The 25,198-nt window shown below is 44.3% G+C and overlaps 1 protein-coding gene across 2 annotated transcripts in view; it reads left to right on the forward strand.

Annotated features, from left to right (window-relative positions):
• The window catches only part of PCSK5 (proprotein convertase subtilisin/kexin type 5), a 955,602-nt gene that overhangs the window by 721,838 nt on the left and 208,566 nt on the right, over window positions 1-25,198 (forward strand). For both annotated transcript variants that reach the window (XM_073670684.1, XM_073670692.1), the window contains exon 21: window positions 11,337-11,439. In XM_073670684.1, the coding sequence (XP_073526785.1) occupies window positions 11,337-11,439 (103 nt within the window). The remainder of the gene's footprint in view (window positions 1-11,336; window positions 11,440-25,198) is intronic.

The raw sequence follows: 25,198 nt of genomic DNA on the forward strand, positions 1-25,198 counted from the left end.
TATTGTCAGGCAGAAAGATAAGGACTGGAAGAAATGGTGTCACATTGATCATTTCCCTCAGCAAACCCCCCCCCCTCCATCTCACTGTGCTGTAAAGAATGCTGTGTTCATTAATGTGCCTTTGCATTAGAACTGTGCTGTCCTGTACTACTGGGAAGACTGTGAACTGCTGTGCTGCTAAGGAAACTGTACAGTTGGTCACTGGAGCCTGTTGCTCATAAGACTTAACTTGCACTGGCTATGCGGCTTCTTATTAAATGCTACTGTTCTACCGTTTATGAGGACTCTTGTCAAGTGTGTCTGATCAACAAGTGAAACAACCTACTTGTCTGTGCCGGAGGGTCAATACCCCTGTGTGCCTGAGAGAAGCTGCAGCACATGGTCTATGGTCGCCCTGAGTAACGGTTCCCCCAGGATTCCAAAGAATTCATGTAGCCTGTCTCGCCCCTATCTGAACCTTGTGGCGTGCGTGTAACATTTACTGTGGACTGGTTCCAGCAATCTATAAGATTGCAATCTATAAGATCCCTTCACTGGCTCCTCATTGCCCAGAGACTTCAGTTCAAAACCCTAACCATGACATGCAAAGCCATCCACAACCAGTCTCCTCCATATATCTGTGATATAGTCTCCCGGTACATACCTGCACGCAACCACTGATCCTCATAAAAGATCTCCTTCTCTATTCCCATCTTATCTCCTCTTCCCACAATTGCATACAAGATTTCTCTCATGCATCCCCCCTACTCTTGAACTCTGTACCCCAACATATCAGACTCTCGCCTACTGTTGAAACCTTTAAAAGGAAGCTGAAGACCCACCTCTTCCGACAAGCCTACAACCTGCAGTAACTCTTGCTCTACCATATTGCTGCTCGACCAGCTGTACCCTCACCTACTGTATCCTCATTCCTCACCCATCCCTTATAGACTGTTTGTGCGCCCTCACGGGCAGGGTCCTCTCTCCTCTTGTACCAGTCGGTGACCTCTTTTCACATCTAAAGCGCAATGGAATAAATGGTACAATAATAATAAATAATACTAATTATACTACTTGTACTTTGGGTCAATTTATGGCACTTTCCTGGTGTCTGCCCCTAAATTGATGTGTTTTGGCAGCTTTTGGTCCCGTGTGAAGGTGTTGTGTATGCGTTTGGTTTTGGCCCCCATTGAATTCAATGGCGTTCGGCAATGTTCGGCGAATATTGCAAATACGGCGATCGTAATCTGAAACTAATATTGAAATATTCGCTCGTCTGTAATCATAAACACCCTTTAAAAAATATGTGAGCATGGCATGATGGTCATCCTGGTGATATGGTAGTGGAGGATGCGTAGAAGGAGGAGAGTGACATAAAATATAACAATTCCTGAAGCGTATACCCATGTCTGGGTGTAAAGAGGTGCATGGGAATAGACCCCCCAAAAAATAACCACTGAATTTGAGTTTATGTCTGATGCTATCATCTGGTGGTGTTGGCCCTTGTTCATTCTGATAAGTTAGCCTGTCAGCATTTTCAGTTGACAGGCGGATGCGCCTATCAGTTATATCAGCTATAATGCCCCCGGCGGCACTAAAAACCATCTCTAACAAAACGCTCGCGGCCAGGACCTCCAAGGCATAGAGAGACAGTTCATGCCACGTAAACAGCTTGGATACCCAACAGTTGTAAGGCACAGAGAGGAATCATGGAGGACTCTGGTACAGTCGCCAAGGTAATCCTTCAGCATCGTCCAAAACTTTTCCCTCATTGTCAGAGTACCCCGTGTATCAGGGCCTCGGCACTGGGAAGGTCTGAGAAAACTGTCACAGACCTTTGGAAGCGTTCCCCTGCCTGTGCCGCATCTGATTTTTTGTCTCCCTCGCTTGTATTCCTTGGTTGTCCAATGAACTATCTGTGACCTCTGCCACCAGCATTGTCAGCTGGGAATTTTTTTTTTGTTAGAATTCTTCAACAAGATCCTGAACTTAATATCTCCAAAAATGAACTCCATCTGTTTCCTCCCTCTACCTCCGTACCTATACCTGACTTTTACTAACCTACCTATATCTGACTATTACTAACCTACCTTTCCTTTACCTGACTTTTACTAACTTACCTATACCTGACTTTGCAATAACTTTTAGGTGGTGCCACCATAACTCTGACTCGGCACACCTGCTGTCTTGGAGTCATATTTGACACACAACTTTCCTTTATTCATCATGGAAAATCGCTCACTCTCTCACTACACCTGCACCTTAAAAACATCTCCAGAATTCGACCTTTTGTCACCTAAAAGGCAACATTTCAAGTGCAAGCAGTAGTCCAGAAATGTGGCAGTTTACTATTGCGGCCTGTGGGTGGGTGGGTGGCTGCATACTTGCGCTTGCATTCCAAGTAACACAAAGCTAAGGAGATACATGATCCATCATGAATAATTTGCTCGTTGAGTTGGAGACCGATCACTGCTGCTGTCTACCTTGTGAACATTGTTGTCTTCAAGCTTGATTGATCCATGGCCCACAATCCTCTGCGTCAGGAAGATGTATTCTGTCCCAGGGTCCCACTGGGTCCCGGATTCCACAATATTAACCCAGTGATGCATCAGTGAGATGAACCGTCCCTGGCCACATTCACTTGTCCAAATGTTTGTGTTTAGGCAGTCTTTCCCACTTAAGTGCACTGGTGAGGACATGGGTAATGTTTTGGGACCCATGCTTGTAGATGGCGGAGATGACACCGGGTGAAACAGGTGTGGCTGGGGACCGAATATGGATACCCGGCTGCCGCCATGAGGTTGTGGAAAGCTTCTGCCTCCACGAGCCTAAAAGGCAACATTTCAAGTGCAAGCAAGCAGTCTAGAAATGTGGCAGTTTACTATTGCGGCCTGTGGGTGGGTGATTGGATGCATACTTGCGATTGCATTCCAAGGAATGGGGTAGGGACAACTGAACGCTAAGGGACAAGGACGTGGACGGTGATGGTTGCAAGTCTGCAACGACAGGTGCAGGGTGGGAGGCATCTTTGCATGCACCATTGACAGGGGATTGGCGTGCACACACAAAAGCGGAAGAGGCAGTGGTGTCACCCGCAGACACTGTTTCTGGACCTTGGCGTTTGGCCCAGCTAGTCGGGTGCTTTGCTGTCATGTGCCTGAGCATGCTTGTGGTGGTCAGGCTGGTAGTTTTGGTGCTCTTGATGATGCTGGTCTGGCAGATGTTGCAAAAGGCCTTTTTGGGGTTATCTAAACAGTCTTTAAAAAAGAACCAGACTCGGGAAGACCTAACAGTTGTACTGGCAACCTCCGTCGTGTTGGTGTTCCCGGGAACAGTTGCCCGCCTTGTGTCTGTGGCCACCACACTGCTTGCTCCTGCCTGTTGCGGTGCTATGCCTCCCTCCCCCTGTGTGATGCTGTCCTTGCTATGCATGTCCCCCTGCCAGGTTGTGTCAGTGACTTCATCGTCCGCTGCTTCGCCTTCCACATTTCTGCACCCAGGTCCTCCTGCTGACTTTCTGTCCATTGCGTCTCATCATTATCCACCTCTTGCAACAGTAATTGCACTTCCCCACCGTCACCTTCGGGTGACCATGGCTGCTCAAATCGCTACATGCGATCTTCTGTTGCCCTGCTTGAAACTGGCCGGCCGAGAGGCTCGAATCTATTGATGGAAAAGTGAACAGCTCTTGGGGTAACCCTGGACTCTAATCTCTCCTTCAAACCACATATCCAAGCTCTTTCCATTTCCGAGCGGACCGAGCGAGAGGCCAGAATCTATAAATGTAAAGATGAACAAAACAGCTCTTTGGAGTGTCCAAGTGTGGGATCAGTTGTCTCAGGGCACTCGGAATGGTGGGAGGAAGGAGGATCAGGGTGACGAAGATGCCGAATCCAAATAAAAAAAATCTACCGAATCCGCGCATTCTTCAACCAAGAATCTACAAAAGCACTAGTGCATGCCCTCATCATCTCCTGTCTCGACAACTGCAACCTCAAGCTCTGTGGTCTCCCTTCTAACACTCTCACATTCCTCCAATCTATCCTAAACTCTGTTGCCCGACTAATCAACCTGTCCCCTCGCTATTCCCTGGCCTCTCCTCTCCGTCAATCCCTTCACTGGCTCCCCATTGCCCAGAGACTCCAGTTCAAAACCCTAACCATGACATGCAAAGTCACCCACAACCTGTCTCCTCCATACATTTGTGACCTAGTTAGTCTCCCGGTACTTACATGCACGCAACCTCCGATCCTCACAAGATCTCCTTCTCTACTCCCCTCTTATCTCTTCTTCCCACAATCACATACAAGATTTTTCTCGTGCATCCCCCTTTCTCTGGAACTCTCTACTCCAACATTTTTGACTCTCGTCTACTGTTGAAACCTTCAAAAGGCACCTGAAGACCCACCTCTTCTGACAAGCGTACAACCTGCAGTAACCCTCGCTTCACGATATCACTGCATGACCAGCTCTATCCTCACCTACTATATCCTCACCCATCCCTTGTAAACAGTTAGCCCTTGCGAGCAGGGTCCTCTCTCCTGTACCAGTCACTGTCACATTTTTGTTCAAGATTATTGTAATTATTTTTGTGATGTATACCCCTTTTTAACATGTAAAGCAACGTGGAATAAATGGCGCTAAAGTAATAATAATAATGTGATCCAGACTCACGGCTACTGAGACTGGACCATGTGGAAGACAGGTTGGTGGTGGTGGCAAACTGACTGGAGGCATTATCTGCTATCCAACCAACTACCTTTTCAAACTGTTCTGGCTTCAATAGTGGTGTTCCGCGGCCCCCTACAAATTGAGACAGGAAGGTAGTTCGACATGATGTGGTTGTTTGTTGTGCTCCCTCAGCAGGCACAGTTTCATCTTGCCCATGACTTCGGCCTCTGCGTGCACTATCACCATCACCATAACATCCACTTCCCCATCCCTTGCCACACACCTTGCCCATTTTAAATGAAGTTTAATATTTTTCACATTGCCAAAAATGCCTGCATAATTACCGCAGTGATATAGGATCTCGTCTGATGACCACATAAAGCATGAATATTCACTACTCCCCACGCCTATGGGAGTGGGATGTAGTGAATATTCATGGTCTTTAATAGCGGGCACACATGACTGCCGAGACGCTGCAGGAGCTGCACTGCAGGTACAGTGTGCGCGCTATTAAGGAAAATGAATATTCACTGCTCTCCACGCCCATGGGCATGGAGAGCAGTGAATATTAATTTTCTTTAGCAGCGGGCAAAGTGTAGAATGCAGCAGCTGGCTACTGTCTCCTGTGCCCCGCTACTCCGCCGCTGCCGCTCCCCCCACACCACCCACAGCATATATATATTATATATATTCGGACTATAAGACGCACCCCCCACTTTCCTCAAAAATTTTGGAGGAAAAAAGTGCGTCTTATGGTCCAAAAAATACAGTATTTGTATTGTGGGGCTGGTTTTAGAGGAACAGGGACCTAAGCAATAAGCATTCTAGTCTCCTTGACCTAATTTGCAATTTTAGGCAGATTTTCTTATGATATTAACCCATAGAAGATGTTCCTGCCGTATACAGTCCACATTATACCAGCACGAAAATAGTGGGAAAATGAACTGTTTTACTGGTAACATACAGTAGCCACTATCTTCAACCTCACAACATGGAGGATTACAGGAGGAAACTGAACACAAAACAAAACAAAGAGATCAGACAATATTGTATGAACAAACTCTTAACAGCATAGTGCCTTCTACTGTTTGCTCAACACAATGGCTATACAGCATAAGCCTGAAGCTGTTGTACACCCCAACAGTCCCAAATATTACTATCTTACACTGGTAAATACTACTGGGAGGTTGCTCTTGGCATTCCTATTTCCAGGCAGATCCTTAGAAAACAGGGGCCTTGGGTAATTGCCCATTTTGCAACCCCCAAAACCAGCACTGGTATTGCATATTGCCCTTGAAGATTACAGCTGAGAGGTCAAAAGTTAGGAACCTGCACACTGTATATGGATGCAGTGTTAGCTGCAGAAGTCTGAATTTCGCTTTGGCTGTTAACGGAGAAGACAACATATTGTAACTCTAGAGCAAATACAGTATTTGAGAAGATACACATATAAATTGAAACATTTAAACAGCATAATTCTTTACATAGACATAAAAAGGAACTACTCTAACTAAGCTAAGACCTTTTACTTTGATGAATAACACTTTGGGCCCTAAGCTGACACAACTCAAAGCTTAATTGTCACAAAGTTTATTTAATGGTGCAATAAAATCAATAACTCTTCAATTTCCATGGAAATAAAACATTGGCTGATCTTCATTTCTGAATCTCGTTGCACTGCCAGTCATAAATAACCCCATCAAATATATTAAGTAATTTATAATACACACTCAGTGAAGGAAAAAAACCTTTGACCAAATCGTGGCAGGGAAATATAAAGTGAGAAATAATTTATGACGCCCATATTCATCTGATTGTGTCCAGGTCACACTCTTCTCTCCTTCTCTACTGTTCGATGTGTGGGTCGGTTTGACTTCATTTAAGAACAATCAATTGTAATTTGCCAACTCTGTGTCTTTCTGATAAGAAAACCATTGAAACACTTACTAATCCCACAAAGGTTGCTTGGAGCTCAGTATCTCGAACATGATTTAATGACATTGATTTTGTGTTTTTATTACAGCTCAAAAATGAAATACTTGGTGTTCTTGTTTCCATTGTAACTTGAATCTCATTATGTTGTAAACGATTTTACCAGTAAAATTAGACACATTTTGGTGATAAACAGGAGGAATAGATTAACCTGAGCTGTACAGTTTATTTGCAAAGTGGGGTTCCAGCTATTTTGTTAATACAGTTGTTTGCATCTATTATACATGAGAATACATATTTTTCTAAGAGTCGTGTTTCCTAAGAAATTGAATCATAATACTGAATTATTAGCGTTATATTATTCTAATCATGAAAGACCTATTATTACATTGCACATTCACATGTCTCTAAAGTATAACCGAAGCAATGGGCCACCATTCCTGTTAGTATAAGTGCAATGAGTAGGTACACATTCACATTGCGGCCATTAACAGATAAAACATAGAATAAAAACAATGTGTACAGACCAAAAGTTTGGACACACCTCATTTAAAGATTTTTCTGTATTTTCATGACTATGAAAATTGTACATTCACATTGAAGGCATCAAAGCTATGAATTAACACATGTGGAATTATATACTTAACAAAAAAGTGTGAAGCAACTGAAAATATGTCTTATATTCTAGGTTCTTCAAAGTAGCCACCTTTTGCTTTGATGACTGCTTTGCACACTCTTGGCATTCTCTTGATGAGCTTCAAGAGGTAGTCACTGGAAATGGTTTTCACTTCACAGGTGTGCCCTGTCAGGTTTAATAAGTGGGATTTCTTGCCTTATAAATGGGGTTGGGACCATCAGTTGTGTTGTGCAGAAATCTGGTGGATACACAGCTGATAGTCCTACTGAATAGACTGTTAGAATTTGTATTATGGCAAGAAAAAATCAGCTAAGTAAAGAAAAATGAGTGGCCATCATTATTTTAAGAAATGAAGGTCAGTCAGTGCGAAAAATTGGGAAAACTTTGATATTGTCCCCAAGTACAGTTGCAAAAACCATCAAGTGCTGCAAAGAAACTGGCTCACATGAGGACCGCCCCAGAAAAGGAAGGCCAAGAGTCACCTCTGCTTCTGAGGATAAGTTTATCCGAGTCACTAGCCTCAGAAATCGCAGGTTAACAGCAGCTCAGATTAGAGACCAGGTCAATGCCACACACAGTTCTAGCAGCATACACATCTCTTCATCAACTGTTAAGAGGAGACTTTGTGCAGCAGGCCTTCATGGTAAAATAGCTGCTAGGAAACCACTGCTAAGGACAGGCAACAAGCAGAAGAGACTTGTTTGGGCTAAAGAACACAAGGAATGGACATTAGACCAGTGGAAATCTGTGCTTTGGTCTGATGAGTCCAAATTTGAGATCTTTGGTTCCAACCACCGTGTCTTTGTGCGACGCAGAAAAGGTGAACGGATGGACTCTACATGCCTGGTTCCCACTGTGAAGCATGTAGGAGGAGGTGTGATGGTGTGGGGGTGCTTTGCTGGTGACAGTGTTGGGGATTTATTCAAAATTGAAGGCATACTGAACCAGCATGGCTACCACAGCATCTTGCAGCGGCATGCTATTCCACCCGGTTTGCGTTTAGTTGGACCATCATTTATTTTTCAACAGGACAATGACCCCAAACACACCTCCAGGCTGTGTAAGGGCTATTTGACCAAGAAGGAGAGTGATGGGGTACTACGCCAGATGACCTGGCCTCTACAGTCACCAGACCTGAACCCAATCGAGATGGTTTGGGGTGAGCTGGACCGCAGAGTGAAGGCAAAAGGGCCAACAAGTGCTAAGCATCTCTGGGAACGCCTTCAAGATTGTTGGAAGACCATTTCCGGTGACTACCTCTTGAAGCTCATCAATACAATGCCAAGAGTGTGCAAAGCACCTAGAATATAAGACATATTTTCAGTTGTTTCACACTTTTTTGTTAAGTATATAATGCCACATGTGTTAATTCATAGTTTTGATGCCTTCAGTATGAATGTACAATTTTCATAGTCATGAAAATACAGAAAAATCTTTAAATGAGAAGGTGTGTCCAAACTTTTGGTCTATACTGTATATACCCTGCCGTATGTAAATAAATAGTAATGCATGTAAATAACATAGGGTAGCTAGTTAACACTATTTTGATCAAAAGAACGTAAAAGCCATCCCAATCAGAATAGGTGCACCCAATCAGGGTGGTCCCTAACTTTTGTAGTTCACCTCGCTATATGCCAACAGGTCTCAAAATAAATGGGGGAAGAGCAGAACCCAGACCTGACTGTTGCACACCTGACTGTGGAAAGCTATAGACAAGATGCACAGCCCAAACAATGGGAGCCTCGCCCCTGTATGTACAGATTACAAGAAACTAGAGCAAAACCAAAGCCATGGGCCAGCATTCCTGTTGGTATAAGTGTGTGTAAGTGCACGTTCACACTGCAGTCATTAGCAGAAAAAAAACTAGAATAAATGCAATGTATACATATCTTGTAATAAATGTATACATACCTTGTAGTGATGCGGGAGCATGCTCATTACTCGAGATTAACGAGTATGCCCGGATGTTTTCCGAGTATCTTCAGCGTGCTCGGGTGTTATGTTTCTGTCACTCAGTGCTCATGATGTGCGATTGTTTGACAGCTTTAATACATGTGAGGAATGCCTGTTTCTTAGGTATTCCTCACATGTATTAAAGCTGTCAAACAGTCGCAAATCATGAGCATGGAGTGACTCAAACATATCACCGAGTACGCTGAAGATACTCGGAAAACACCCGGGCATGCTTGCCGAAAGGGTTAACAGCACATACTCGCTCATCACTAGTAGTAATACATACTGTATAATGAACATAGGGTAATTATTTCACATCATTTTGATCAAAAGAACATTAAATGTCTCTGTCAAAGCTTAACCCTTTAGGGTTGTTTGGTTAAAACAAGTTATCAACTATCTTGTAGATAGAGGCAGCTGCTGACTATACAACACAGCCAGCATCTTGTCTGTGTGTATTGGGATCAGGAGACTTGAAGCTGTGATCACATGATCGCTTGTACTATGCATACAATGGCATGTAAAAGTTTGGGCACCCCTGGTCAAAATTACTGTTATTGGGAACGGTTAAGCAATTTGAAGATGAAATTATCTCTAAAAGGCCTTAAGTTAAAGATGACACATTTCCATTGAATTTTAGGCAAAAAAAATATATAGTCATTATTTACATTTCATAAATTGCAAAAAGGAAAATGAGCAGTGCAAAAGTTTGGGCACCCTGCAAGGTTAATACCTAGTAGCACTCCCTTTTGCAAGTATCACAGCTTGTAAACACTTTTTGTAGCCAGCTAAGAGTCTTTCAATTCCTGTTTGAGGGATTTTCATCCATTCTTCCTATGAAAATTCTTCCAGTTCTGTGAGATTCCTGTGTCATCTTGCATGCACTGGTATTGTGAGGTCTAGCCACAGATTTTCAATGATGTTCAGATCAGGGGACTGTGAGGGCCAGTGTAAAACCTTCAGATTGCGCCTTTTAAGGTAGTCTATTGTGGATTTTGACGTGTGTTTAGGATCATTATCCATTTGTAGAAGCCATCCTCTTTTCAACTTTGCTTTTTTACAGTTGGTGTTATGTTTGCATCAAGGATTTGTTAAAATTTCATTGAATCCCTCTACCTTTTTTTCCTGAAATTCTGTGCCCTTTTTTCTAAACACATATCTTTGATCATTGTGGCCAACGAGTTCTATTTTAACCTCACCTCGATCCCTGCATGTGTCACAGCTGTCTAACAGCCATGACACTTGCAGTTGCGACGACAGTAAAAGAAACGGCGAGCACGCTAAAATACTCGACGAGCACTCAAGTGTGCTCTTCGGAAAGGGTTAATGAAACATACTCGCTCAATACTAATTTTTAACTTTAGCCCTTTTAGAGATCGTTTTATCTTCAACTTGCTTAGCTGTTCACAATAACAGTCATTTTGACCAGGGGTGCACAAACTTTTACTTGCCACTGTAGCAGTTCTACAGCACTACTATGCATAGCTAAAATCACAATCTCCTATTAATGCCAGCTAAAGGCTCGTGGAATGACATGCCCCCCTGCCGGAGCATATTAAATGCCGCTGTCAGAGATTGCCAGTGGCATTTAACAGGTTAACAGCTGCGGGTGGAGCTATGCTTCATCAGCGGTTGTTAAATCAGCCATCATCTGCCAGGAAAGATGCTGGATCGGAAGCAGGGACACGACATATGACATAAATGTACATTATATTTCATGAAGGAGTTAATATCAATCTTGCACATGCCAAGAAATCGAGACATTCAGAGGGGATGTAGGAGAATTATGCTAACTTTTGTACCAAAGACAGCTGATAAATGCAACCAACTATCAGCAAGACAGGACTGGAGCAATGGTAGATATGACCCCAGATTGATCAAGAATAAAAAAAAAAGTAATTAAAGGGTTATTCCAATTTCAGTCTTTCATGACTCTGTCCAGGCTCAGACCACCAGTGTGAACCTACAGCATTCCAAAGAATTAAAGGTGAACATGGGGATAACCCTTTAAGGAATAGCGATGTAAAATATTTGCTTGATTTGTCACACCTTTTCCTTTGACAGCTTCTGTTTGCCACTAACACTATTGATATCTATTAAGCATTCACTAAATATCTGTTGCTGAAATTCTTTATGTCACTTTAACCTGTCTTCTTCTTTTTAGTTGAATACATTGAAAAAGCTGGACACTGCATGCCTTGTGATGCCTCTTGCGATAGGTGCATTGGTCCTGGTAGGCATAAATGCATTGGCTGCTCTATTACCAGGTAAGGCCTTTTCATGAGCTTTTATTCGAAAAAAGGTTTCATTGCTTTATCCTTACAAGGTACAATCCTGTTCTTGGCACTACATATCATCTCTCATATGGAGATGTATTACAGTCATCTGAATAGGACCTAAGACCTTTATAATATTTCAATTAGGAATGTCATATGAGTTAGATCAGATGACGTCCAGCAGCCTGGACTACTGCAAATGACATCAATGGATTCTTTTTACCAACAACTTTCATGGAGAGCTTTTGGCTATGTACAACCACAATTCCAGTGGTGTAACTAGAGTACAATGGACCGAACTGCAAAATTTGCACCTAGGCTCCCACCCGTATGTTCATCAGATGTATGGGCACTTGTAGCGTTTCATATCCTGTGAAGACATACGTGTTTGTAATGCTGGTGGGTGTGGATCCACTGTGCCACTGGTCGGACTTACCCTGGAGGGGTGTGACTAAGTGGCTACTTGGTCTTAACTTGTGCCTCTGATGATGAGCAGAGGCTTGGTCTGCAGGATAGCCACCAGGTGCCATCCAGAGCAGTGTCCAGGCTTGTAGCAGCTGACCCACAGATCAGAGCAGGTATGCAAGGTACAGCGGGGCGAGACAGAAGCGTAGTCATATGGTCCGGGGTCGGGGCAGGCAGCACAGGTTCAGGATACAAAGCCGAGGTCAGGAGCAGAGAAAACAGACAGGATGAGAACAGAAGCTGGGTCTTTAACGGAAGATATAAACAACAGAATACCTTGACAAGAACTAGATGCAAACAGCAAACTGGAACCTAAGCTCAGGCAAAAGTCAGGAGGGTGGCGCTGCCTAATATAGCACCTGCTGGATGATGACTGGCTGGGGAATCCAAACTCTGCAGGACACAGCAGGATTAAATTCCTGATGAATCTGGCTGCTCCCTCCTATAGCCATGTGGAGACATCAGGGATATGCAGCAGAGTTGGGAGTGCTGCATGGATACAGTGCAGCGGCCAGGCAGAGCAGCAAATGCAGTAAGAAGCATGAAGGCGGGAACGGATGCAAGTTACCACTGTGACAGTGTTCACCCCCCCTTGTAATAATGTTTCCCATCCTGTAATGATGTGCTTGATCCTGGCACCTTCCTGTAATGATGTCCCCCATCCTGGGCCCCTTCCAGTAATAAAGTCTCCCATTCTGGTATAATCTTCTCCTTCTTGGCCCTCTTCCTGGTATAATATCCCCCTTTCTGGTATAATGTCCTCCAGCTTTCCAGTAATAATGTCCCTGTTCTGTGTCTGTTCTTCAACAGATGTAAGAAAATAAATTATTCTTCTTACCTTAATCTGCTCCTCAGTGTCCCCTTCTCTCCTCTGCATCCTCTTACTTCTTCTACGTCCTCTTCTATAGCCAGCGCAGAATGACTTCAACGTGTAAGCAACGGGCAGCGCATGACGTCACTGTCATGTGGCGCCCATGTCGAGCATGCCAACGTCAGCTGACGGCCTCTCATTGGCCAGCAGTGTATATTGCAGTGCTCTCTGCATCGCATTTTATTTCAGCTGAATGTGCATGCTCTGATACAGTTCCAGATGAAATAGCCACTGGACTTGAACCTGAACCCAAAATCCATTGAAAAGAATGGGGACCAAACTTTTGAGATGAAAATTTTTCTCTCTCTCTGATTTCCCCCAGTACTCTGAACAGCGCAACGGGCTTCCAGGAGAAGTCCGTGTTCGGCTTTTAGCACTAAACACTAACTGTCCGGTGCGAACCTCAAACTTAAAAGTTTGGGTTCGCTCATCTATATTCATGAACCATTCTGACATGTCAAAAAAACATGAAAAAATGTAATATTTTTTTTATATGAAATGTCAAAAAATAATCAGAAAACCCATTGAAGGACCTTTGAAATTTTCCAGGCTCTGGAACTATGTATGTATGTCACAGTGATGTTTCATATTCTGTCAGCCCTCATAGATCAAAACCTCTATTTGTAGAGGTAACACACATGAATACTGTATGCGTATTTGATTTGTTTGGTGAAATAATCCCTTCATTGAGTGACTTTACACATTTAGGACGTTTTTCAATTTAGACTTTGGAGATAGAGGCAGCAGAGTCTAGAGTAGATTTAAGGTTAAGGGGACCCATGGAAAAATAGTTCTTCCATAATTTTAACACAGTTCAATGTGATTTTCTTCACCAACTTAAACTTTAAGACTGTCTTCTCATAATCTGAAGCAAAATAAAAAAGAGACCAATTTTATATATCCAATTATAGCCAACATATCACCTTATTTCTTCCCAAATGATTCACCTTTACCCTCAACAAACATCAAAGTGACACTTGTCAATGAATGTTTAGCCTAGCAATGACCACGAGTCTTTAAATATCACAAAGACCTGAGAATTTAGAATTGTCAGAATATCACTTTAGTTCCTGCCTTTGAATGTTTCATTTAATGTAGGCGCTCATGAAAGGTTTAAATGTGCCAATTACAGTAAGTTTAACGGAAAACCATCTTTAGCTAAATTTGCATTTAAATAACATTTCTGAAACTTTTTAATTAACATATTTCATATATTCATTTCAGAATGGATTAATATATGTTTGCAAATTGTGCAACAAAGGTGGATAAAAACACATTTCTGAATATTTTTATTTACTATAGGTGACATCCCACATTGCATTTCAAATGTGCAGCCCTAGCCTTGTCCATTGACAAGAATCAGTATAGAATTACACTAGCATAATACTGAGAACTCACTGTGGTAATGAATGATGTATGATATATATGGTATATATGTACAGTACAGACCAAAAGTTTGGACACACCTTCTCATTTAAAGATTTTTCTGTATTTTCATGACTGAAAATTGTACATTCACACTGAAGGCATCAGAACTATGAATTAACACATGTGGAATTATATACTTAACAAAAAAGTGTGAAACAACTGAAAATATGTCTTATATTCTAGGTTCTTCAAAGTAGCCACCTTTTGCTTTGATGACTGCTTTGCACACTCTTGGCATTCTCTTGATGAGCTTCAAGAGGTAGTCACCGGAAATGGTCTTCCAACAATCTTGAAGGAGTTCCCAGAGATGCTTAGCACTTGTTGGCCCTTTTGCCTTCACTCTGCGGTCCAGCTCACCCCAAACCATCTCGATTGGGTTCAGGTCTGGTGACTGTAGCACCCCATCACTCTCCATCTTGGTCAAATAGCCCTTACACAGCCAGGAGGTGTGTTTGGGGTCATTGTCCTGTTGAAAAATAAATGACTGTCAAACTAAACGCAAACTGGATGGAATAGCATGCCGCTGCAAGATGCTGTGGTAGCCATGCTGGTTCAGTATGCCTTCAATTTTGAATAAATCCCCAACACTGTCACCAGCAAAGCACCCCCACACCATCACACCTCCTCCTCCATGCTTCACAGTGGGAACCAGACATGTAGAGTCCATCCGTTCACCTTTTCTGCGTCGCACAAAGACACGGTGGTTGGAACCAAAGATCTCAAATTTGGACTCATCAGACCAAAGCACAGATTTCCACTGGTCTAATGTCCATTCCTTGTGTTCTTTAGCCAAAACAAGTCTCTTCTGCTTGTTGCCTGTCCTTAGCAGTGGTTTCTTAGCAGCTATTTTACCATGAAGGCCTGCTGCACAAAGTCTCCTCTTAACAGTTGTTGTAGAGGTGTGTCTGCTGCTAGAACTCTGTGTGGTATTGACCTGGTCTCTAATCTGAGCTCCTGTTAACCTGCGATTTCTGAGGCTGGTGACTCGGATAAACTTATCCTCAGAATCAGAGGTGACTCTTGGTCTTCCTTTCTTGGGGCGGTCCTCATGTGAGCCAGTTTCTTTGTAGCGCTTGATGGTTTTTGCAACTGCACTTGGGGACACATTCAAAGTTTGCCTAATTTTTCGGACTGACTGACCTTCATTTCTTAAAGTAATGATGGCCACTCGTTTTTCTTTACTTAGCTGCTTTTTTCTTGCCATAATACAAATTCTAACAGTCTATTCAGTAGGACTATCAGCTGTGTATCCACCTGACTTCTGCACAACACAACTGATAGTCCCAACCCCATTTATAAGGCAAGAAATCCCACTTATTAAACCTGACAGGGCACACCTGTTAAGTGAAAACCATTTCCGGTGACTACCTCTTGAAGCTCATCAAGAGAATGCCAAGAGTGTGCAAAGGAGTCATCAAAGCAAAAGGTGGCTACTTTGAAGAACCTAGAATATAAGACATATTTTCAGTTGTTTCACACTTTTTTGTTAAGTATATAATTCCACATGTGTTAATTCATAGTTTTGATGCCTTCAGTGTGAATGTACAATTTTCAAAGTCATGAAAATACAGAAAAATCTTTAAATGAGAAGGTGTGTCCAAACTTTTGGTCTGTACTGTATATATCAAACTGTATATATCACACATCATATTTTTGCGTTTTCATATATGTCGCCCCTTTATACTTAGAAGGACTACTTAAAAATAAACAATTATACATTGTAGATATATTTTTATTCACTAATGCTGGTAATAAGATTGTATATCAACAGGTAAAAGGTCAAATGACATTATTGTTTTTGCCACATTTTCAGTTCCTGTCCGTTCATTACGCCAATTCTTCCCCATTGTATTGCTTTCTATTCCTTTCTCTCCAATGTGCCCCCTTTTGCTCTAAATGTCATGGCTCATTGAACAGCCATAGTGCTGTAGGAGTCTCTGGCCAAGGGTCCCTTCCTCACACTGAACCCTGTATTGACTAAAAGATGATGTTATCTCAAAGCCATTGAAAGAGTATCGTGAAACAAGCTGGTGGTCTTTGTCCCTTTGTAAGTATGGAGAAGTTCATCCCACTCCATCACCATCACAAATATACAGTCTATTCACTAGAGTGACAGTGCTTCAGAGGCACTCAGCCTGCTTTCAGATGTCTTTTTCTAGAAATTCTATAGTTTGCTGGGAGACCTGTTACTTTTATAACAGTACGTACATCACAAAGTCACAATTTCCTTTAAAGCTGAGATTTTATAGAACAGATTACAAAAGACTAAAGCATATACATTGTAATAGCACGGCTTCTGTCTTACATACTTAGCTTGACATGTATGCTCTATTTTCTAACTATATCTGTGTACATGCATACATAATATATCACCAGCCATGGAGATAAAGCTGTAATGAGGATTGTAACGAGACCTTCTAAAGAGTATATACAATCTCCTTCCAGATAGCTCTTCTTATATATTTTAACCCGCTTAATCAATTGGAGGCCCATTTACACTGGGGGATAATCCGTCAGATTCTAGCACTAACAACCCATCGATTTTTTTTGTACTGTATCAGTGTAAATGTTTGTACAATACTTTAAGAATTCATGTATTCAAAATAAATAGTATTACTTTTTGGATCAGATGGGATCATTAAATGATTAGCTGCTTGTGTATATGACCACTTACACTGGTGAAAATTACAATATATTTAACAATAGTTAGTTAACAACAGAATTAAAGGGATTTTCCAGGAGATAAAAGTTATTTATAAAAGATTTTAGACTAGTTGAAAAATTCAAAGAGGCAATTCTTACCCTCACTGATCACCTACAGCTCCAGTTTCAATGCTTTTCCGAGCCCAGTAGTCTCCACTTCCTGTCTCATCTCAACGCATCAGAAAAGGGCTGAAAATGCAAGATTAGCCAATCACTGCCTAAGGCGGGTCGCAGCTGCAGCCAGTGATTGGCTGAGCAGGCATTTCTGCATGTGTCAAGACAGAACTAGGAAGTAGAGACCAGTGGTGACCAAGCAAGCATTGTAGAGCGCTGCAGGTGAGTATAAGATTTTAGGGAGCAGATCAATGAGTGTAACTAATTTTATTTTTATTCTTTTTCAAATAAACCAAGTAAAAAAGTCTCATTGAACATAATGATGTTTAAGTAGTAGCAAAAGTTATAACAAATTAACATGTAATAATAAAACTATGCCTCCTGTAATGTGTTCACTTTAGTGGAGATATCACAGTACCTGGGCTGCTCTTGTAGAAATGAATAATCCTTGATGGTATAAAATGAAGTTTTTTATTAAACCAATGTGTTTCAGAGCCAGAGTGGTTATGTTTTTTTTACTTTCAAAAAGGTGCCATTCTGACTCTGAAATGCGTTGGTGTAATAAAAACTTTAATTTTATACCAGGATTCTTTGGTCCCGCAAGTGCAGTCAGTTACTGTGATATTTCCACCAAAGTGAATTGCCATTTGAAAGAATTTTTCTTCCAACCAGGGGGCTGCAGCTGCGGATTGTAAGGCTCTAATAAGTGTTGTGTCACCCTCTCTTATTTCTCTTGTGGTGTTGCCCTAATGTGCGCTTCTGTCCCGACCAAAGCTTATGAAATGTGTTGTAACTCTTTCACATTCCAGTAGAATCCAAACTTCATTATACTGAACATCGTCGTATTCCACCCTCACCTCTACCACAAACAAAATTATCTTCAAGAATTATAACCTGCTAAAAGGGGATATTGTGGGGGACAAGAGAAAATATATCAATCTGGAAAAAGATTGTACAACAAAAGTGGAGACAATTAACGACAGCAATTTCTCAGTCTCACACAGACACATATTACAAACAAAGCCCGACAACTTTTTTTGCAAAACCTGACATTTCTCACCCTTGATCCTTGTATATTTAGAGCCAACAGATCATTGTTCTTGTTCTTACATGAAGGGACTAACAGTAGCATTTATAGGACAAGTATAAAAGTAGTAACTATTACTATCCAACAACTGTATGATTGTGAATCAATTAGGTTGAGTGTTCTAAAAAGATGAGTCAAAAAGGAAACTCTGGAGAATACCAACTACATTATATATGGCATCTTATAAACATTCAAAAATGTGGTGGATACAGACAGCAGAGAGCCCTGTGCCAGAACAGTAAATCGGCCCCTAGCTTTATAAATATTCAGCATACAGCATCCTGTTCTCTATATCTTTAAGATTTGTAATATGTGGAATATAACATATTTCTATCGGTTCTCTTGCAAAAATGATCTATGCTTAGCTTCAAAACATCTGCATAATGTAGCTGAATAAAACGATACCTTCATAGCTGTGATCCAATGTCTTATTCCTGAGAGATCCATATTTTTTCATATATGTAAATGAGCTGTTCAGGACTACGGGCCAGACACTGATCTGCATGGGTATCTGCCTCCAGAGTTTCTTTTAAATGAAAGGTGGAGTTACCAGTGTGATATGTGATGGCCGATCTCTGCTCTCCTGATCTCACTGCAGAGCTGTGTGTGATTATATCTGACACATCTGCAGATTTCTCTGAGCTTCAGCTTCCTTCTCACAAGCAGACAGGGTTACAATACAGCAGAGCTATGAGAGCTGCAGCAAATGTGTTTGTAAGGAAGCAAAGTTCAGTTCTGCTGTCCTGCGTTAGATACACATCACACTGGTAAAATCCCCTTTTATTTAAAATAACCCCTGGAGGCAGATTTTAATGCAGATTAGTGTCCGGCCCATAGCCTGGAACAGCTCATTTACATATAAGAAAAACATGGATTTCTATGGAATTAGACATTGGATCGCAGATAATAAGGAATCATTTGGTTCAGATTCCTATAACCTGCGTGCCCATATAGACGGCTTAGGAGGGTTGATCGTAGTGACAGATTCCCTTTAAGATGCTTAGCATACTCAATACTTTATTTTTTTAAGGAACCTCAAATTCTGTACCTAGACGTTAAACATTTCTACCTTTCATTACATCGAAATGGTTGGTAAAATATTTTTCCTAACACACAGAACTTTCTGTTCTTAGGAGTACTCACAATGTAATATTAATAAGTACAGAAAAGGCCAGCTGAGATAGGTAAGGTGATTTATAGAGTAAGTAGAGCTGGAACAGCGCAGCTCAAGAGATGAAGGGCCTAGATGAGATATCACCAATGGAGCACTAAGCCTAAAGTCCACAGCTATCAGTCATCAAAAGGAGAACACTACAGAATACATGTTGCCAGACAGTGAAAGTTGCAAATAGACAACAGCAAATGTACAGTACAGGAGGGACGTTAGTTAAAAAAAAAAGAATTAACAGGAAAGTTACGAGTCATTAACTTCTACAATTATATAATAAAATACAATTCACTGTCTTTAGTATTAGTATCATGTGCATGTGTCATCACAGGACTGCGGGATGGTGTGTAATATGATCATAGAATCACAACAGTAAAAACAAGAACTCGTATAACTTTAATCCTCTTATGCATGATAAATACTGGATATCACAGCAAGTAGTGATAGGGCTGTACAGAAAAACATGTAGTAAGGCCACAGCCCCACCCCACTATCAGTATTTGTTCAGTATTCGGTCAGTATTCGGACAGTTTTTTTTCTCAGGAGTGGGAGCCAAAACCAAGTGAGGAACAATCAGAGAAAAGGTAGAATAGAAACAAGTCACCAATTCTGCATTTATCACCCACTCCTGGTTTTGGGTCCCACTCCTGAGAAAGAATACTGACCAAATACTTATAGTGCGGCCATGGCCTAAAAGTGACATTAGGACAACTATCTGTGTCTTTACCTCCTTTCCTAGGTCTCCTAATTAATTTACGTATTCACTTTTTCCCTTTCATCTTCCATTATCCACAGTAATCACTATCTGTAATTTGGAATGGAGGTTAGTCCCTTGTCAGCTGAGCTCGAGAGCTACTATTGCAGCTACACCCATGACTGCCTAGAATAACATGCAATTTATACTTTAAGACAATTGTAATATATGGATGTTCTCACTGACAGACACAGACAAAAGAGGACCCATGTGCAAGAACAGTATATGGGCCCTTTGCAGTCCAATAGGTCTTCATAATATACAATTACAACAGCTTTGAATGTAAGAAGGTGCCCCCTTGCCTCTTGGGCTGTACAGGTTGCACTAGTGATTTGTCCGTCACTGGATGTGCTGTCCAAATATAAATCGGTAATAATGACCAATGTAATTTAATAGGGCTGTTCAGATGACATTTTTTTCTGGATGAGACTCGCAGATTCAAGTCTACGGGCTTGCAAAACAAATCTGATCCCATACAGAATATCTGAATTGCATTCAATTTTCATGGATGCATTTCCATTATTAACCAAGGTTCTGTATTTAATCATTACATTTTAACATGTTTATTTATAAATACGGATGCCACATGGATGTCACACAGACTTAAAATACAGACACACAGATGACAATGTGGATGGAAATCGGCCGAGCTTTCTGGATGGAAATCAGATGGTTTTTCATATCATCGCCTGACCATGACTTAACTTAAACGTTTAAATACAATTTTGGCCATTTGGTCAGATTTCAAATTATAATTCCCTTAAAGGGATATTCCCATCTCATATATTTATGGCATATTCTGTGGATAACAGATGTTCTACCTCTTGGATCCACACCATCTTGAAGGCCTGTCTTGTGTGGCTGTGAAAGGAGTGGAACGCATGTACGACTCCCTTTGTTCTCTTTGTTCACGTTTATGGGAAAATAGCTTAGCAATGCAGGATCAGCTATAAACAAAATTCCCCAAAAATATCAACAAAAAGAGCCGTGCATGTGTAGCACCCTGAGGATTCGGCTGCTACAGGGGTATTGCACCTCAACCCAGAGGTGTGATATTCCACTCCCGGGTAAGGATGGAGTGTGGAACTGAGCTCAGTTAGCTGCATGCACTACACACATCCCATTTCCGGGGAACAGACCGATGGTACTCCCACTAGAGAAATGTGCAGGTACAACAGTGTCTGTTCCTGGCTGGAGTGGGAGGGGGGTGGAACATCCCAGTAGTGTAGGGGCAGATAGGGGGAGCAGTCTGGGTAATGCTAGGAGCTCATTGGGTGCTGGTCACCTGAGCTCACACATAGAGGGAGTATATAAGGTGGGCACCATCTTAGATCAGGGTCAGTCTTTTGTAGAGGAAGAGAGCAGAGGAGAAGAGCAGCTCCAAGGCCAAGAGAGAGAGAGAGGAGAAAGAAAGACCCAGAGGGGGAGAAAGAAGGAACTCCAAGAGCCCAAATTAGACCAGAGGGTGAAGAGTTGGCAACAGGGTACCGGATCCCAAGCTGGCAGAGGCTACAGCACACCTTAGCCAGGAACCGGAGGTCGTGCGCAGGATCGATCTGCCACGATCACCCACCAAATCCACCCGGAAGGCAGACCAGGAATAGGGTCAGGGAACCCAGAGACAAGGGTTTACCACCAAGAGGCCCGAGGGAGCCGGACATAGGTGGATCCCTGGTGGGGAAGGCCAGAGAAGAGGACAGGACAGAAAGGGAGCTCAGGACCACGCTCCAGAATCACCTGGGGGTTGGCTGAGTCTAGGACCTGGTGGACGCAGCACGGCTCGGGTGGTCACTTAAGGCCGGAGTGACCAGAACAACTGCAGTAAGTAAACAAACCCTGAACTGCACAGCCCGACTCCGAGTCTCATTTCCATCCCCGCTGCACCACCACAACCCCCATCCTCTGCAACTGACCCCCTGAGGCTATACCCCTCCCGTTGGGGGTTATACTACCTAAGCTGCACACACATCACCGGCCTCAGTGGACCCTGCTGCAGCGGCGGCCGTATTGACCGCAAATCAACGGGTGGCGTAGTCGACACAAAAGAACATCTAGTAACATCATAAGGACTGCCACACACTGAGCTTGACACCCTGGGCACGGACCGGGTCACAGCCACTCGGAGACTACAACCCCCATCTGATCCGGCTCCGGGTATCCCCAACAACACTGGCCCAGGGGGCGCGTCAACTTTGGCGTAGTCGGCAGGATAACGTGCCCGCAACAACCGGGTACTGCGTGCCTGAAGAAAAGTACACCGATACCTCAAAGAGAAGTCTCCTGCCGGTTCCGGAGGGTCCCCGCCATCGGGCCCCATCACAGGTCGTTTCCCGCCGGTTGTCCGCCATTTGCAGCTTTTTCCCGCCATCCATGGAGTTTCCCGCCACTGGGAGACGATTCCCGCCATTTCTGAAGATATCCCGCCTTGGGGGAGCGGACGCCATTATGGGCGTGCCAGAGGGTGGCAAGAGGCCACCTCCCATCGTGGGCCAGGTCGAAGAATGGCGCCAAAAGCGGAAACCGCGCCCACCAACAGAGACTGTGATGCTGGAAGTGTCCATCAGCGTAAGAGAACTGCCCCTGGAACTGAAGTTGCCCCGGGACCACCCTCGATGTGGGCGGAGACAGAAGAAGAGAACAAAGATGGGTGTCGCCTGGAGCAGTCTGGAGAGAGCGCACCCGGAGACAAGACGTCTGGAAGAGAGTCCAGAGAGAGCCTACCCGGAGATGGAGGGAGAGCCAGGCAGCACCGACCCAGCGGTCAGGAGCCTGATGCGGGCCGCCACTCCAGGCAGCACCGACCCAGTGGTCAGGAGCCTGTTGCAGGTCGCCACTCCAGAAGGCCTGCTGGAGATCCTAACACAGCTCCCCCGAGACCGGGAGTGTGCACAGACCGCGTTGGAGGGCCTCGCACGGAGGATGGCCCGGGTGCAACGAGAGACGTTGGCGGAGTGGAGCCGAGAGATGGCCCAGCAGACCGAGACTCGTCAGCGGAGCACGCCACCCGAGACGAGGAGACAGACCGCCTCTGAGGATGGCGCAGGAGGACTGAAGGCCGGAGACGGCGCCGAGAAGGGAGCCGAACGAATGGAGGCAGGTAAAGGGGACGTCTCTACCCCGAGCCGGGAAACCGCGTGCCTGCCCCAGCTCCCCGTCGCAGAGCCCGAAGTACCCCCTGCCGTGCCCGTCGCTGCAACGTCACCGCCGCAGACTAGGCCTCAAACGGAAGCCGCGACCCCTGTGACGTCACACGCCTCGACCCCGAGCGTGGCCAAGCAGGAAGTACCATCGGCCTGGTCGCAAGGCCTAGTACCCCCGGGCGCCGCAATACCAACAGCGCCCCCTACCTCCGCGGAGCCCCCGGCCTGGTCGCAGGGCCAAGTAACACAGGGCGCCGCCGTTCTTACGGTGCCCTTTACTTTCAAGGTGCCCCAGGCCTGGTCGCAAGGCCTGGTTAACCCGGGCGCCGCTACCACCACGGCGCCCATAACACCTAAAGTACCGCACCTGGGTGAGGACCTGTTCGCCCAGCATACGTGCCCGGATGGGCAGCCCTTCGTATGGCCCCAGGAATACATCCAGCTGGAGCTGCAAAAAGCAAGGGCCATGTGCGAACCCCTGATCCCGGCTCCAAAGCCCATGAAGAGGATCTCGCCCCCGCTAGAAGAGACCCAATTTGAGTGGGATCCCACCGGAGAAGACCTCATGGGGTTCACTCAGGAGACTCGGGCAGCCGCAGCGGAGCGTGCAGAGTGCTGCCGCCAGCAGCTCGAGGTCTTTGAGAGGGAGCGGAGAGAGAGGCGGGTCCGGGAACAACAAGCCCAAATAAGGAGCGCGGAGCAGAAGAGCCGGACCAGGAGAAACCCCCGTGCAGCGCATGGTCCCCGTACCATCGGGACTGTGATAAAGTTCAATCTGCAGCATGGGTGGGGTTTCATCAGGGATCACCGCACCCCAGGCGACGTCTTCGTGACCAGGAGAGACGTTGAGTCCCACCTACCGGAGGGACACAGAGGTCGTGACCTGTATTTAGGGGACGAGGTCACCTTCACCCGGCACAAGTGTGCCAAAGGACCCTACGCCCTCCATGTGCATCGCCTGACGGAGGAGGAGCTGCGGTGTGAGGAGGAGCAAGAGGACCCGGACGGGTCTGAAGAATCTAAAGAAGGAGCAGGAGGACGCCGTCGTTGAGTACGGTAGAGAAGAGACTGTACATAGTTACCCGTCAGGGTATAAGAACTGTTCTAGTTAAAATATAGTCCCCGTTGGGACCAGCCAAGAGTGAACTGTTAATCCCGTGTGTCCCTATTCCCACTGACCGAGGACTGAGAGCGGTCATTCCTTTCCTAATACCTGGCCGAGGACTGAGAGCGGCCATATCCCCTTGTATATAGTTGCGCTTCCTAAAGCGCCCCCTACCGGTTTTATAGGAAACTGTTTTATTAGACTGTCGCACTTTACCCGGTCACAAGTTGCACCGTGACCGGAGGAACCAGAAACAAGAATGTTTATATGAAAAGTTTATTGCTGCTGATGATGTTTTATATGTTTATGTTTTATGAAAAAAAAATGTATGTTTGTGGATGTTTATATCTTACAGCCCGAGGACGTGCTGTGATTTACCAGGGGGGAATGTAGCACCCTGAGGATTCGGCTGCTACAGGGGTATTGCACCTCAACCCAGAGGTGTGATATTCCACTCCCGGGTAAGGATGGAGTGTGGAACTGAGCTCAGTTAGCTGCATGCACTACACACATCCCATTTCCGGGGAACAGACCGATGGTACTCCCACTAGAGAAATGTGCAGGTACAACAGTGTCTGTTCCTGGCTGGAGTGGGAGGGGGGTGGAACATCCCAGTAGTGTAGGGGCAGATAGGGGGAGCAGTCTGGGTAATGCTAGGAGCTCATTGGGTGCTGGTCACCTGAGCTCACACATAGAGGGAGTATATAAGGTGGGCACCATCTTAGATCAGGGTCAGTCTTTTGTAGAGGAAGAGAGCAGAGGAGAAGAGCAGCTCCAAGGCCAAGAGAGAGAGAGAGGAGAAAGAAAGACCCAGAGGGGGAGAAAGAAGGAACTCCAAGAGCCCAAATTAGACCAGAGGGTGAAGAGTTGGCAACAGGGTACCGGATCCCAAGCTGGCAGAGGCTACAGCACACC

Source organism: Phyllobates terribilis, unplaced genomic scaffold (genome assembly GCF_046119375.1).
Source record: "Phyllobates terribilis strain yellow unplaced genomic scaffold, ASM4611937v1 Scaffold_1__5_contigs__length_1240528914, whole genome shotgun sequence".
NCBI classification, from domain to species: Eukaryota; Metazoa; Chordata; class Amphibia; order Anura; family Dendrobatidae; genus Phyllobates; species Phyllobates terribilis.